We start from the raw sequence: 15,977 nt of genomic DNA, 5'->3' as shown, positions 1-15,977 counted from the left end.
GGGAAAGGCCTTAAATGGTGCACGTGCCATGGCTAGGTACTGGCTAAGCATTTTGACCATCTATAACTCCTTCACACTTGACAACCACACTGTACATCAGGACTACTATTCTGTATCACCGATGAGGATTATGAGATTTAGGGAGGTAACTGGTCAAGGCCAGTCAGCTAGTAAGTGGCACAGCAGGGACTGAAACCTGGCTGCAGTAGTTAGATTGTTACTGAAGAAATTCTTTCCATCCTGTTCTCATGGCTTCTGAGGGGGCACGCAGGCTGGTGCCGTTACACCATTTCTGGCCTTATTCCACGTGCTTCCACAGGGAACCTCCCAGCACATGCCAGACTCAGGCCAGCTTTTTACTCTAATGTGGTCTGCACCTCAGATACTCGCACAGCTTAACACAGTTCGAATTTAAGTCCTTCAAGGCCCAGCTACTTAACATCCTGCTTTCTCTCTGCTGTCTTCCCTGACCGGACCCATTCCCATAGCAGGCCTCGATGCCTGCCCTTCTCCCACACTGAGCTCTAACACAGGCTCCTTTCTCCCCTTCTCCCAGCCTGGCTTTGTTCTGGATAATCCGACATCTTCCCGTCTTGACTGGGAGCCTTTCCGTTGCCAGGTTGGTGTTCAATACACATTAGGCCTCAGGTTGCCTCGCCTGGTGCTCCACACAAATTAGGCACTTCGAAAGCTACTCCTCTTGATGGTGATGATGCCAGTGTTAACTACACAGACAGGAAGAGCTAACTCAGTAGTTCGGGATGTTTCCAAAGGCTCCTTGCCCTTGTCTGGCAGGCTTTCTCCCCCCAGCAGGCTACTGCCCACTCTAGTCCTCAGTCCCGTTGAGGGGGTGCAATGGCTGCCATCCAGATCACCAACCAGAGCTGCACTGTGTGAAAGGGGCAGAAGAGCAAAACAAAAACAAAAACAAAAATAAACCCCAAAAAACCCAAAAACAAACCATGAGACGACACCGTGGCTTTTTAAACAGGTACATAGACTCTCTTGTTTAATAGCAGTTAAGAGAGGAGAATGTACAGGAGGAATAAACATGCTCTTTCCACACAGGAGGCTCCCACTCACCACGAGGCCCATCCGCATCCGTAGCTTTACTAGCGAGTTTTAAAGAAACGAGTTCCCTTTAGAGTTAAAAATGGACTCTCCTAAATTTCCTCCGTAAATGTGCAACTATTTGTGCAAAATAAAAAGGCCATTTCCAACACATCAGTGAAAAGTAACTGCGGACACAGGCAAAGAGAAAAAAAAAAGGCAGCTGAAGCAGCCAGGAGGAGAGTCCGGGAGAAGGGAGGCTAAGGTAGGGGGATTTCTGTAGCAGGCCCCAGGGAGTGTTGAGAGGTTTTATGAGGAAGGTCATGGCCACTGCCAATCTTGGGGATAAAGGGCTCTGGGTCTGGGGCTTGTTGCATAAGCACTTGCCAAGTGCGCGCTGAAGCTAGGCTGGCTTTGAGGCCTGAGGGACCGTTAGGCCTCGTGTGCATCGGATACACTGGGGAGCACTCCCCGGACGTTGGACATGTCTTCTGTCAGCAGGGACTCTGCTGGTTCCAATCTGTGGGTCCTGTTCTTCCCCACCCCCAACAGCTTCATTTACAGTTCACTCAAAGAAATGTCCCATGAATGTTAAAACTATACAAGCTTGCCTGCACTACTCCTGAAACCCACTAGAGTCCCAAACCAGAACATCCCTCTAGGAACATGGACCCGGTTTTTCCAAGAACTTGGCCAAGGGTCATATTAACTAGAAGGCCGAGAGGCTTCTAGCCACCCGTATTCTTGCCCTCTGCTGAGGCCCACTGGGACACCTACCTGTCTATCTCTGGGCATTTGAGGCCAGATCTTAGGACTCTGACGGGCATGGGCACACGTGTGTAAGTCCTCTCAAGGGCTGGCCCAGCTAGAGGCCTAGAGACAAAACTGAAAAGTCTTACTTCACCAATTCAAACAACTTGGACATTGCTGGTCCCTGTTTTCTGACCTTCCCCTGCCCACCAAAAGACTCTACAGACAACTTAGCAGCGGCATGCTGGTTTCGGCAGAGAAGACTGAAGGCGGACTGAAAGGGAAGAGGAGAGCTACCAAGGGGTCCTCCCTAATGCGTCTTGAGCTTGAGAGAGTGTTTTCTTTAGAGGAACTTCCGTGTACGAGGTGCAGAGGCACCCCCATTCTTCCGCCGTGCTTGTCTTTTCTCTATAGCAGTCTCCAGGGTACAGGTTTGAGACCCGACCAGCAGTGACGACTCAAAAAAGACAAAAAGTATGACATGCTTAAGATTCTCTCCATTCCATGTCCAAGTCTCAGTACTCAAAGCTGAAGGAATCTTGCTGCAAACCGGGGACTAATAAAAGGAGTATATTGGGGGGCCTTTCGTAAGCAATAGGACTTTAGATTAGTTTAATCATTTCTTGTTCTTTTTCAATCAAGCCCACGGCTTGGGAGATGGCACCTGAGGTCTCATTCCCATGGCCCCCTGCCATCCCTTGCCTTTTGAAATTCTGGGTGGCAGCATTCACCTTGACCCTCGGCTAACCACCTAGGTCTCAAGGTGAGCTTCAGAAAGATTCTCAGGGCTTATACGCAGCCTCATGTCTCCATCTTTGAGGAAGCCTGCCTGTCTGTGTGTGAAATCTCTTCCCCTTGGTTTTCAAGTTGTGATGGAATACAGGGGCTTGGGGGGTGGGGAATGAAATAGGAAGTACTGCCCTCCCCAGAAGCAACTTAGTAGCTGACAAAGGTAGTGAAGAATTCTGCTTGATGAGTCTCTCCACCCACTAATCCAAGCTGGAAAGGCCTGTGTGGCTTATTTGTCATTGTTTGGCGATGCACAAGTATACTCTTGCCAGTAGCCACAGTAGCATCTTCTGGAAGAGTCTTAACATCCAGGTTCCTCTGACTGACCTCACAGCAGGTGAGGGCTCGTGTTGGAAGGCCATCTGGGACAGCGGACACAGCCTCCGAGCTATCTAGTCATTTATGGGATAGGATTACAGACAATCTTTCTCAGAGGAGGCCAAAAGATGGCTCTCGGGCTCTCAGGAGAGGATGGAAGGCTTAGGCTTGAATAAGAAGAGCTTCATATCTAGGACTTGACTTAGTAAGGGACAGCTGGGCCAGAGGCAACCAACTATTAGCCATGCTTGGCCCTGTCTGCTTCATGCTGACAGCGTCCCTATCCCTAGAGGCATCCTGTCCAGTGGCAGCTGCCCCAGTGTGTAGAGCTCATAATATTTCTTTTAAAGATGGTGGCCAGGGTGCTGGTTTTACAACACAAGGAACACTCCCAAGTCATCTTCAGGTTTTACCTAAGAGTGAAGTAGGGGCCATTTCCAGGCTTCTGGAATCTGACTTCTCTCAATGACACCTACTGAAGGAGGCCAAGTCTCCGTGAATATCTATGCAAATAACTGTTGATCTGTGTTCTGAACTGAGTTCCCTGACCCTGAAAGAAGAAAATGAGAAGAACGGGGAATGGATGGAGGCTCTGATTCCATTCACGCTGGTTTTCAAGAGCTAATAAAACTCCTCTTGGTGTGAAGCAACCTGCAGTTAGTCATGGGGTCCAATTAGTACCACTGTATACTCAGCTCTGTCTTATCAATAAAAGACTGGGTCAGATCTGGGCTAAAGAAACTGCCATCCTTGGGGAACTGAAGTGAAGCTGTCATCTGGCCACATGCCATGCTTGTTTCCCAGCCAGTGACAGTGGGTGGGCTGAGGAGATATTAACTTCCAGAACAGTGTGCTGGTCTCCCATGCACTAAACGGTAATGTTTTCCACGTTGTCCCTTTGCATCATGAAGAATCAACCTCACCTATGTGGTGACTGGGGCACCCTGGAGTGAACAGGATACGTTGTTACCCATTCGCCTACTCACCTTACCTCTCAGTGCCAAGTACCCATTTTGTTAGTGTCATTTCTGAGCCCCAGACCTAGGCTCGAGAGCCACGCTGAAAGGTGGTTCATCATACTGGGACTGGGGACATCACCATCTCTAGGATAATATAGACAGTATAGTATAACTTCCTCTGAGCCCAGCCTAGCAACATCTCATGTACTTGCTTTTTCTTGTGCCTCTTTTACTATAGGGAAAGGTTATGCGAATACTGTACATAGGTTATTAAAAAAATACATTTGCTCTCTTTGAAGAAGAATGCACAAATGCAGGGCCAGCCTGGGCTGGGTCCCAGACCACGGGGCTATAGGGAGCAGCCTCTGTGGGCCTGAGGCCAGCCTTCACGAGTGGTGGCTGCTGATGAGTCCCCGGAGCTGCTTGGCCACAGTGTCAATCAATTTCTGCTTGTCTCGCTCATTTTTCCGAAACTGTGCAAACATGTTGTTCTTGCGGCTGGTGTCCTTCATCCTAAACACAGAAGGAAAGAGAGAGCCAAGTGTTTGAGGAGACAATGGTAGAAAGAGAACTGGCAGGAGGTTATATTAACCTCTACCCAGAGTTGAGAGAGTGCAGAATATCTCCACTGTCAGGCCCATACTTACCTACTGTTCAGGAAGCTGTCCATAGCCCTCCCAACTTCGGTCACCTTTGGAATCAAAAGTCAAAAGCCAGCTATGGAAGAGCCAACTCCCTGGTCATCTATACCCACCCTACCTATTTCTGTCCCTTCTATCTCCAGGCGTGCACCTGTTATAGGTATCTCAGGCATGCTAAAGCCCTGGTGCTCCACAGGCTCTTACGGGATATCTAGGATCCACTTACCATCTCATAAGCCTATGAGATCCTGCTGGGGCCTTAAAGCTGGTATTTGAAAGACAGGGCAAAAACGTACTCTCAACTAGTAATTCCAAGAGGGCATGAATAACCAAAAGCCACTGTGTATTTCTGAACTTCACATGCTGGTCACTCTATTCCATTCCTAACAAAACTACGGGCTTGACTGATCTCTTTTCTTTTGTCTCAGAGTAAGGACCCAGAGGTGGTGAGGGGGCTAAGTGTGTGGTGCTGAGGACAGCAGGTGGGCCATCCTTTCACTCAATGAACCAGAACTTAGGGCAAGAGAAGCCCCTAAGGACTCCATGTCTGTCTTTATCCTCAGACCTCTGGCCTTTGCAGGGCTTTCAATTACTGGGTCCTGCTAAAGCTCCAGAGATGGAATAGTCCTGGCATACAAACCATGGGCAGGTCTGGCCAACAGCTGTGGTTGGCTGGATAGATCTAACCAGGAAGCACGGATAAAGTCAAGGCCAAGCTGTGGTTTTACAGAAACGCCCAGGTCTGAATAAGCCATTGTGGTAGAAGGTAGAAATCTGCTATTCCCTGCAGAGAGTCCACAACCTCTGCCATCTGACTGTTAACTCTGGCCTCTGTCTCTGCACACTGGACCTCCAGCCCATAGCTAGTTCTGGTGTTAGAGCAATTTCTCCTTAGAGTAGAGATAGGTGGTCTTCATTACCACCTGCCAGGAGCTAGGCCAGCTCTCTGACTTCACAGCTCCCTAGGCTTCAGGGAGATAGGTCAGAAGAAGTAGGGGGAGGAACCTGGCAACCCTACTAATCAAACCCCAAGTAAACTTCCAAAGGCCTTTGGCCTATCACCAATCCTGGCCCATTTTTTCCTGTGGGGTGGCCCTTGTGCAGAGGGCAGATTTGGGGCCAGTGGGTTAAAAGGCCAGAGATCCCACAAGGGCATATAAATGAGGTCAGGAGGTTGAGATGAGGACCAAAGCTGTGTGCTTCTGGCTGACACTGATGGCCACAAATGAATGGAGACTTCTCTCACAGATCTAAGCTTAAGCACCTTAAGGCTGGAACTGCTCGAGCAAACTCAGAACACTGAGTATAAGGTACACCCACCCACATGTGCAGGCCTGTGCTTGGAGGTGAGGAAGAAGGAGAGGTGATGGAGATTGGTTGAAAAGAAAGCACATGGGTCTCAGGGCTATGATGAGTACTGTATTTGGTCCCTTACACATTAATTATACCATTACATTTATGGAACTGCCTGGATTTAGATTCTACATCCCAGGGAAGGATTCCTTTTCTTTTGCCGTATATGCTATAAATCTGAGTGAAAACAACACAAAACAAAAAAGTAAAAAAGAAGGATGAAAAAACACTCCCTATGGGATATTTAATTTAACATCCTATGTAATCATTAATTTCAGGACTCCTCCAAGCTGCCCAGAGATGGGGACCAGAGTTGGCTTTCAGCTCCCATAGGAAGCTCTTATAATAAGATAGGAGAAAGGGAGGAAGAAGACCCCTGAGCCTCAGAGGCTAGAAGTTCTTGGCCATTAAGGCCTGGAGTTGGGATTACTCAAAAGATAAACTCAAGTGGCATGCTGGTTTGTGCCCTGGAATGCTCCAAAGCCAGAGGGGAACCCTCCTCAGGATTCTGATCTACTTTGGCAATGGCCACCTCTCAAGGACATAGGCGTCTCTTCTCTTTCTTGAATGTCCTCAGCAGGTCTTTGGGTCTTTTCATATCTTGCCCTGCCAAGAAGTGCCAGGTTGAAAAGCTGAGATTGTCAAGCTCTGGTGGTATATCTGGCTGTGCAGAAAGCAGGAAAGGGCCAGGGAAAGGGACTGATTCCTATGAGGCTGGGAAATAGGGATTTTAGTGATCGAGGTGGCCTGTGGCCTTACTGGATTTGGAAGGAAGCTTTTAAACCCTGCTGACTGCTAAGGCTAAGCACAAGGCTTTGTTCCTGTTAGGCCTCCAGAATGCTACGGAGGGGCTGATGATTTTAGACTCTTGATCTGCAGAAAGTGGATGAGGCAATACTTCTTAGAGCTAGAGAGTCTCAGGAGCAGACAAGTATAGGACTGTTGAGAGAAGGAACTGGAAGGGAATCCCACAGCCCATTTGGACACATAGTGAATATGACATCTAAACACCAAATGAAAGGCCAAAATGTCCCCAATTCAGCTGGGATTAAGCCTTGCCCCTAATAAAAAATTTTCCATGGGAGGTATAGGCTCTGGATCTTAATGCTGTGGGCTTCAACCACCAGGAGGTGGGGCAGACTGCTGAGGAGCTCCTCCGTCAGGGCTGAGTTTCCAGCCCTGCACTAGTAAGAGTACTGAGTGTGCCAGGAAGCTGAGTGGGAACAGCCCTCTACCTGGCGCCAGTGGGGCAAAATCCCTGCTGCGGCCTCCAGCCCCATAGGAATTGGCATGCCAAGGGTCGCTCTGAGGACCAAGGATCGAGGAGGCAGCCAGCCAGTTGGCACTGGGCTAGTTTAGTAGATTAGTATGTCAGGGTGGGGACAACTCACAGGGCAGGGATTTTAGTGTAGTCATTAGTGTCAATGAGGAAACCAGAAGGACTTGCCTCAAAGTGATGGAAAAGGCCCAAGTGAATAATATACTTACTCTCTAGATATCCTAGGGAGGAAGGTCATTGGGAGAGAGAATCATGGGAAACAAAGTTAAAATGGAAACATCAGTCGGTCTTGGTCTGGAGAAAGCTGCACTCTGGGCTCTTAGTTTCCTGGCTCCAAACACATTCCTCTGCATCCTGCTCTTGCCTACTCTCCGTCTCCTCCCCTTGTCTTCCTATCACCCCACACAGTAGGGAGGATACACCTTAGTCTTTTCTTCTGCTTAAGGCTCCACTCTGACCTCCCGGATGCTGATCCATGTATCCAAGTTCACATATGGCCATATAGGTACTTGTTATGCTCCTTAGATGCAGGGTACCCTTCTAAGAAGCTTCAAGGACCCTGGGAGTTAATGACTGTGATGACAGGAAAAAGCTTCCCCTTTCCTTGGAGCTTGATCTCTGGCCAGTCAGCTCTCAACTATGTTAGCAAAAGCCAGAACCAGGTTGCAGAGCAGATCCCAGCATCTGGGGGATATCCTGGTTAGCCACAGGATGTTCCAGAGATGGCTAACCCGGTCTCAGTGGTAGGGCCTCTGTCGGCCAGGGACTGCCCAGAGCGAGAATGACACATCTTCTCCCAAACAGCCTTCTTGGGACAGTCAGCACAGTAAGGCTCGGTCTGGCAGGGAGTGGGAGAGGTTGCTGGTGAAGGTTTCAGTAATTCTGAGAACTTCTCTGCTAGAAACCAGAGAAGCCGTCTTCTATGGGCTGTCCTGCCCAGATGACTGGGGCCAGTCTCCCTCTGTTCCCCAGGCGGCCTCTGAGCAAGCCAAGGCATCTTTCTTTCTTCCCTTGTCATCTCCAGTTAAAGAGATGATGCCCCATTAAGCTCCAAGGTAATGCCAGAGTCCACGTGACCTATACTTGGCTTCACTTGTTGGGAGCTCAGGAATGAAAGAGGCTACAAGAAGGCCAGCCTGCCAAACACAAGGATGGGGGACTGCTAGTAGCACTTACGGCAACTTCAAGGACAGGGCCTCTCTGCTGTCTTTTGAAGGTATTGGCAAAGAGAAAATTATCCCCAATACCAACTTCCACCTCCCAACAGAGACCACTGGACTGGGTACTCACTTCTCAAGCAGGGTCAGAGCTGTCACTGGGTTTACCCGGAGGTACTTGCAGGTGGGCTGACCATAGTCAGCAAGGTAGGTTGACCAATCCCACTGGATGAAGAGATCCAAAAGCTGTAAAATATTCAAATCCCACCCCAGGGATTAATCAGACAAGACAAACCAGGATCTCAGCAACCCCTACCATCCTTCCCTTTACTGCCAGCTAACAGTAGACTTGGAAAATAAAAATAAAAATGCAGTAAGAGAAAGCATGGATAAAGACTGTAAAGCAACTAAGAAAATAAATGAGTAATCATTGGAAGGCAGAGTCGCCTCGACTATAAGCGCTGTAATGTTGCTAAGATGACATGCCAGCACTTAGCTCTCAGAGGCAGGCCTGAGACTGAATCAAAACACGAGACTATCGGGGCACCCGGGTGGTTCAGTCGGGTAAGCATCTGGCTCTTGATTTCAGCTCAGGTCATGATCTCATGGTTTGTAAAACTGAGCCCTGCATCAGGCTTTATGCTGACAGTGCAGAGTCTACGTGGAATTCTCTCTCTCTGCCCGTCTCCCATTTGTGTTCTCTCTCACTCTCTCAAAATAAATAAACTTAGCAAAAACAAAAAACTCCAGAAGGCTATCATAACAACCATCCACTTATTAATTTAATAAATACTTAACAATTGCTTTCCACATGTCAAGTACCATTGCAAGATCTCAGAACTCAACAATGAAGAAAAAAGGTTCCACATGAATCTCATTGCTTGAGAGACTGCTTAGAGGGCCACATATGCAATTGTATAAGCTTTGAGGCTAAAAAGGTGTGGGTTCAATAACCAGTTTCATGACTTCCTGCACTAGTTTTGCCCAAGTTACTCAGTTGACACTGTGAGATAATAGAAAATATATGTTGGTCTCTGGCCCTGGTTACTGGTATAGAGCTCCTGAACCCTTTGTAATTTCCTAAATGATAAGAACACTATGGGCATCTCTTGTCCCAATATTGGCCTTTGACCTCTGTTCTTGACACAGATCTCCTGAAACCCATGTAATTTCCTGGGTGATAGGAGTGTCTTTTGTTCTAATGAGGTGACCCTGGGGGGGCTTCCTGGATAAGGGCTGGTCACTAGAAAGATCATGCCATGATTAGAAGCTTGGAATTTCCCACCCCACCAGTCACTCTCTTAAGAAGGGAGAAAGGCTAAGAACAGAGTTAATGATATATCATGTCTATGTGATGAACTTTCCATAAAATCCCAAAAGTACAGGGTTTGGGAGAGCTTCCAGGTTGGTGAACATGTGGAGATCTGGGGAGGGTGGTACGCCGAGAGCATGGAAGTTCCTTCACACCCTTTTCCCTATAACTATATCATAGCATACCACACCTCTTCCACCTGGGTGTCCCTAAGTTATAGCCTTTTCTAAGATACCTGTGATGTAGTAAGTTCTGGGAGCCACTCCAGTAAATTCAACGAACCCAAGGTGGGGGTCAAGGGAAGCAGCCCTCTACAGCGGTTGGTTAGAAGCCCACGTTGACAACCAGGTGGCTGGTGTCTGAATTGTGGGGAGTGTCTTGAGGAACCGAGCCTTTAACTTGTGGGATTTGATGCTGTCTGTGGGTAGACAGTGTTAGAATTGAGTAAAATTGTAGGGCACCCAGCTGGTGTTGCAGCGAATTGCTTGATATGGAGACAAACCACGCATTTGTGACCAGAAGTGTCAGAAATGAAGTGTTTTGTGTGAATAGTAAAGGAGACTCAGAGGAGAAACACACTAGGAAAGAACTGGGGTTTTCCCTACATAGAAAGCAAAAAACAGGAGTTTTTCCTTTACAGACACAGACATATACACACATGCCTATAGTGTGTAAACAGGACACAGAGACAACACAGAAACACTGAACCAAGGTATAAGTGGATCACGCAGCATTATGTGAGGCAATCCATGTTACATCTATGTGGATAGTGGCTGAGCAGACAGAACCCAGGGCCACGATAGGTCAGGACTGAAAAAACAGGCTTAGTCCAAGATTGAGGACACAGAATCTGGCACTGGGGTCGGGAGCGTTCAAGTGGAGTGCCAAGGAGTTACAAGTGCCAAGAACTAGATGTGTGTAAGAAGACAATGAGAGCACTCTTAGGGTAAACTGAGTTCTGAGTCTGGGAGAGATTCTGACTTAGAGAAGCTTACATGAAATTTGTTGAAGGCTTTCCTTCCCAGCCAGATTTAGCCTCAGGTTATCACCCTAGCAAATATTTAAAAACTGTAACTTAGTAAAGCCAAAAAAGGAATCATTCCTTTCAAAGGTAGGAGTGACGAAAGGGAAACAGTTGGCTCCCCTCTCTAAGCTTCTAGAGGGGATAAAGTCCTGTTCTCACACTGCTGCACAGAAGGATGGCCCTCTAAGCAGTCTCTCCAGCAATGAGGTTCATGTAAAGGCCTTTGGACTCAGGGCATGTCCCTACTTCTCCCTTTCCGAGAGGTTAACTGATGATGGAGACAAGGGGGTGGCTGTCTCTCTGTGCAGAGCAAAGACAAGAGAGGCCTAGAGTCAAATCCAATGCCAGAGCCTGGGCTCCAGGCACACCTTCCTTCCCTGTCTGTCTTCACAGTGCAGCTGGGCAAACAGGCCCTGGTGGCCAGGCCTCCTCTTCCATCCATTCTTTTAGAATAGTTGTTATAAACTTCCTTAGGCAGGTCAGGAATTGGCTGAAGTCCCAAGCCTAAAACTGAGGAAAACCCCTACACCCTCAGCCAAGAAAGGGATATGAAAGATGAGAGGAGATGGGGACAGAGATGAGCAGACAAGTCAGTGAGTCTGGCCTAGGCTGGCCTGGCCCCAAAGGGCCCTCTCAGGCCCCTTTCAGGTCAGGCCTATTTTAGTTGGCAAGTAAAAGGGCTTCTACCACTTCCTTTCACTGCCCCAAGGCCTCACAGAGCTCTGCTTTAGAAGAGAATTTTCCCTGACTTGCTACTCTAACTGTGCTATTTCTGTCCTATAGTGCCCAGGGACCATGCAAGAGAGTTCCTCTTTACCTGCTCCTAGGAGTGCGGTAGACATTCTTCTATAGTCCCCCAGTAATGTGCTTTAAAATACAATTATGCTTCCCCCCTAAATCTCAGGGAAAACTATTATGAAAAAAGATAGCATTCTCTTAATTAAAATTTCTTCTCGGAAAAATGTAAAAGACCTTGGGGAGCCCGTTACTGTTTGAACACCAGGGAACTAATATAAAAAAGTGAATGAATAACAAGGTAGACTGGAAAATTTTGAAAACCTGGTTTCTTAAAAGTATTTTAGGTATTTTCAGACTCGTATACATATGTGCATTTAACAAAACTACCTTCTCTGTTAATGAATTCCTTATTTCTGTAATGGAATTAATGTTATCAGTATTTTCTGATTTACTGCACAGAATGCCATGTCTTTCTGGCTGAGGATGCCTGGGCAAACCTCAGTGGGGTGGGGAGGGTGGTTCATGATTCAGCTCTACAGTTTTCTATTTTCATCTTCCTTCCAAAGTCTCTCAATGCCAGTACTGAGCCTAAAAGCTCTGGGATGACAAGCTACTTAATTTATCCCGCTCTGGGCATGAAAGCTACACAACTCTATTAAACTCAACCAGTATGAGCTGTCGATCATACTCTGGGTCTGTGTTGCTCTCCACAGTCCGTTAGGGGGCTGGTGCCCAGGTCTATGGCCTCCTCTGAGAGATGGACAGACTGGAGTCTGGGGCGTACCTAACCAAGTTGGCTGCATGGGGCACAGTTCCGCTGGATTCCATGGAAGTGTTAGAACAAGAGGCCAAGAGGGGCGCCTGGGTGGCTCAGTCAGTTAAGCGTCTGACTTTGGCTCAAGTCATAATCTCGTGGTTCATGGGTTTGAGCCCCGCGTCGATGTCTGTGCTGACAGCTCAGAGCCTGGAGCCTGCTTCGGATTGTGTGTCTCCCTCTCTCTGCCCGTCCCCCACTGGCATTCTCTCTTGCTCTCTCTCAGAAATAAACAAACAAAAAAGAATAAGAGGCCAAGAGACCCAGCAGGCCTATTGGCAGTACAGCCCTTTGATTCCAGACTGACTTTCAAAGGTGAACCGGGCCCTTCCAGCCTTGTGAGATCTCAGTGAAATCTCTTTCGGGGATGGCAGAACATTCAGTCATCACTAATGATCCCATTCTTTTTAATTTGTACAATTTTTCATTAGGAAATAATTTCAAACTTATCACAAAGTTGCAGGAATAAGCATAGTAGAAAGAACATCAAATACCTTCCACCCAGATCTCTCCATTACCAACATTTCACCCCATATGCTCCAGCTTTTGAATGCCCTTTCTCTCTTTACACACTTGGGCACACACGATATTTCTTTTCCGAGTCTCTTGACAGTAAACTGCATGTACCATGGCCCTTTCTCCCCAGTGTTTCAGCGTTCCTAAGTGTTAGGGATATCCTCTTACAGAATCACAGTAGTTTTCAACTGCAGTAAATTTCATATTACTACTGTCTTCTAATTTTATAAATCGATCCAATAATATATTGTACAGACTTTTGTTTTTGTTTTTTTGCTCCACTATACCATACAGTTTAGGATTAGGTATTATATTCAGTTGTCTGGTTAGTCTCCTTTAATCTGGATTATTCCCACAGCCTTTTTCATATTGACATTTTTGAAGAATATAGTCCCCTGCCTCCTTTTCCCTACTCGGTGTTTTCTGGTGCTTTCTTACAGTAAGATTCAAGACCCAAATTTCTGGTCAGAATATGGTCTAAGTGATGCTGTGTACTCCTCCTCAGGGGATCACATCTGGAGGTATACACTATTCATCTCTCTCTCACTGGTGATACGAATTTTGATCACCCTGTCAAGATGAGATGCTGTCTAGATTTCTCCCTTTGCAACTAGTCAGCAACGGAGGAGACATTCTAAGACCGTGCACCTATATAGCTCCTGATTAAAATTTCCCCTCAGATTTAGCATCCATTGAAGATTCTTTTCTGATTCACCTGTACCATGATGGTTGCAAAATGATGGTGTTCCAACTCCACCCTTCCCTCCACACTTTATCAGGTGTCACTCAGCATTTCTCCCTCACTGACTTATGCATTTCTTTATCACATGGATTCATGAGTTCCCATTTTTCCAATGGCTTATATTCATTACTATACCTAAGTAATTACTCCGATGCTCCAACTGTCCCAGATTTGTAAGTGGGAGCCCTTTGAGCTCCCTGCGTCCCTGTCATACTTCCTTACCTTCTGACATAATAAGGTGTTGCAGGCTTGTCTTGTATCTGCCGTGCCCCAACCATGAGCCATTTCTCTGAGAGGCCCTGATTTCTTTTAGTGGGGATGTTACAGAGACCAAGACTTGGGTGCTAAGTACGCCCACTGCTACTGTCGTATCTTTGTTCTGGGGGGTGATCTGCGGGCAGTTAAGCCCTTTCAGCAGAGCTAGGAAATACTTGCATGTAAATATACATATACATACACGTGTGCGCGCACACACATATACATGCGTGCTTCTATAATCATGTACACATACATATTTCAGAAATCACGAGTTTACACTAATCCCTCCAGTCTAATCATTTTCACAGAGTTCTTTCTCACCTTCCTCTATTCTGTATGTGCTTTCTTCCATAATGAGAATTCTGGCTCTCAAGAACATCATCTCCTTTATGAATTTGCTCAATCCTATTGTATGTCTAAAATAGGTTCAGAGTTATTTGTACATACCACTAGAGAAAAATTAAAAATTTGCCATCCCAATTCAAGACTGAGTGCACAAATACTGTGTCCCTAAGTCACTTGGGTTCGTTCTTAATTTTCCCTTGGGTCTAGTTATGATATTCATCTACATGCAACTGGGTTCTTTTGTTTCCACTTGCTTTTAGTTTTAGGATCCTTTCTGCCATCCGTGACAATTCAATTTTTAAATATGTAGGACATTAACATGCATCCAACAGTCAAAACTAAGCTAACTCAGAGAAGTGTGCATCCTTCCCTTGCTGTATCTCTTTTACCCCAAATTTCCCATGCCTCGCTGGTAACCAACTCCATCGTTTCTGGACCTGTCCTCCCTCCGCCTCTATTTGTAAAGATAGGCAGAGGCACTGCCTTCTTATTTTTCTTTCTCTCTTTCACAGAAAGTAGCATATTAAAAATGTATTTTAAGAACACTTATTTCTTGACATTTGTAAGTAGGCGGTGGATGGAGAAGAAGAAAGAGGAGGGCCAGAGGTGGAAGGCCGAACTGAAGATCGCTGTTCCACAATCTTTATAGTTTGAACATCACCTTGCCATTTTTACCCTATCCTCATGCTGCATGTGTTATTATTTACTTAACATTTGTTCTTCGTGTCGATTCCTGCTTTGGTTATAAGAAAAATGTAAAAGAACACTTTATGTCACTATCACAAGTGGGAAAGCATTCTTACTTGCCACGAATAGAAGACGACTCAAGTATTGGCGCCACAATGAGACACTCTGTTTGTCTGCACAAAGACTACAAGGGAGTGGCTTCCTTACAACATGATTTAGTGTTTAATGGTGCATCTGGGTACTATCTACACCTGGCTCTTGAGTACCGTGATGTCTTCTGTCCCTCGAGCATTCCGTCATAACTAGGGTTTAGTTTGTGACTTCAGCCAAGAGTTTGGTGATGCCTGTGTGCCTGGAACAGAGTTAAGTGGTCTGTGTGTACAAAGAAGCACTTATAACTGAAGTTTCAGCCAAGTGTCTGTCTCATCATGAAGGAAGAGCAGGGATTTCTTATGCATGCCTTCTGTGTCCGGGGCTGGGCAAGAGGGTCCATAGCCAAGGGTCCGCTTTGGCTGAGGAGGCCCAGGAAGCCAGATGGGCTGGAAAACTTGCTAACATAACCCCAAGGATAGTTCATTTTTCTCATAACCAGGTATCTTCCTTAGTTAGTGGCTTTTCCTATTGTTGGCTTTTGATGAGTTCTTACTTTTGCATCAGAACATTGTTAAAATTCCTGGTTCTGTACGAGATGACTTTTGATAGAATTTATAGAACCACAATTTGCACCTGTACTGTGTTCATTCTACTTATATTTCTTAGGAGTTTTTTTTTTTCTTTTTTCTTAACTTCTATTTTTTAAAGATTTTTTAGAAGGAATTAAAAAATTTTAATGTTGTTATATTTATTTCTGAGACAGAGAGGGCGAATGAGTAAATGAGCAGGGGAGGGTCAGAGAGAGAGGGAGACACAAAATATGAAGCAGGCTCCAGGCTCTGAGCTGGCTGTCAGCACAGAGCCTGACGTGGTGCTCGAACCCACGAACTGTGAGATCATGACCTGAGCCGAAGTCAGATGCTTAACTGACTGAGCCACACAGGCGCCCCTAGAAGGAATTTTTTAAAACGTTTTATTTACTTTTGAGAGAGAGAGAGAGAGAGAGAGAGAGGATGAGCAAGCAGGGGAGGGGCAGATAGACAGGGAGACACAGAATCCGAAGCAGGCTCCAGGATTTGAGCTGTCAGCATAGAGCCTGATGTAGGATTTAAACTCATGAATTGTGAGATCATGACCTGAGCCAAAGTCAGA

At 46.5% G+C, this 15,977-nt stretch overlaps 1 protein-coding gene across 2 annotated transcripts in view; it reads right to left on the bottom strand.

The window, feature by feature from the left end:
* Window positions 1-976: 976 nt before the first annotated feature.
* The window catches only part of EXOC6B (exocyst complex component 6B), a 604,485-nt gene continuing 589,484 nt past the window's right edge, over window positions 977-15,977 (bottom strand). Inside the window, exons 21-23 of one of the 2 annotated variants that reach the window (XM_039256882.1) lie at window positions 8,430-8,542; window positions 7,349-7,360; window positions 977-4,379 (exon numbers count right to left, since the gene is read on the bottom strand). In XM_039256882.1, coding sequence (XP_039112813.1) covers window positions 4,253-4,379; window positions 7,349-7,360; window positions 8,430-8,542 — 252 coding nt within the window. In that variant the 3' untranslated portion in view covers window positions 977-4,252. The remainder of the gene's footprint in view (window positions 4,380-7,348; window positions 7,361-8,429; window positions 8,543-15,977) is intronic. The other variant, XM_039256883.1, reaches the window with a different exon arrangement.

The sequence above is a fragment of the Hyaena hyaena genome, unplaced genomic scaffold (genome assembly GCF_003009895.1).
Source record: "Hyaena hyaena isolate Hyena2069 unplaced genomic scaffold, ASM300989v1 scaffold_591, whole genome shotgun sequence".
NCBI classification, from domain to species: domain Eukaryota; kingdom Metazoa; phylum Chordata; class Mammalia; order Carnivora; family Hyaenidae; genus Hyaena; species Hyaena hyaena.
This window is presented reverse-complemented; position numbering and strand designations above follow the sequence as displayed.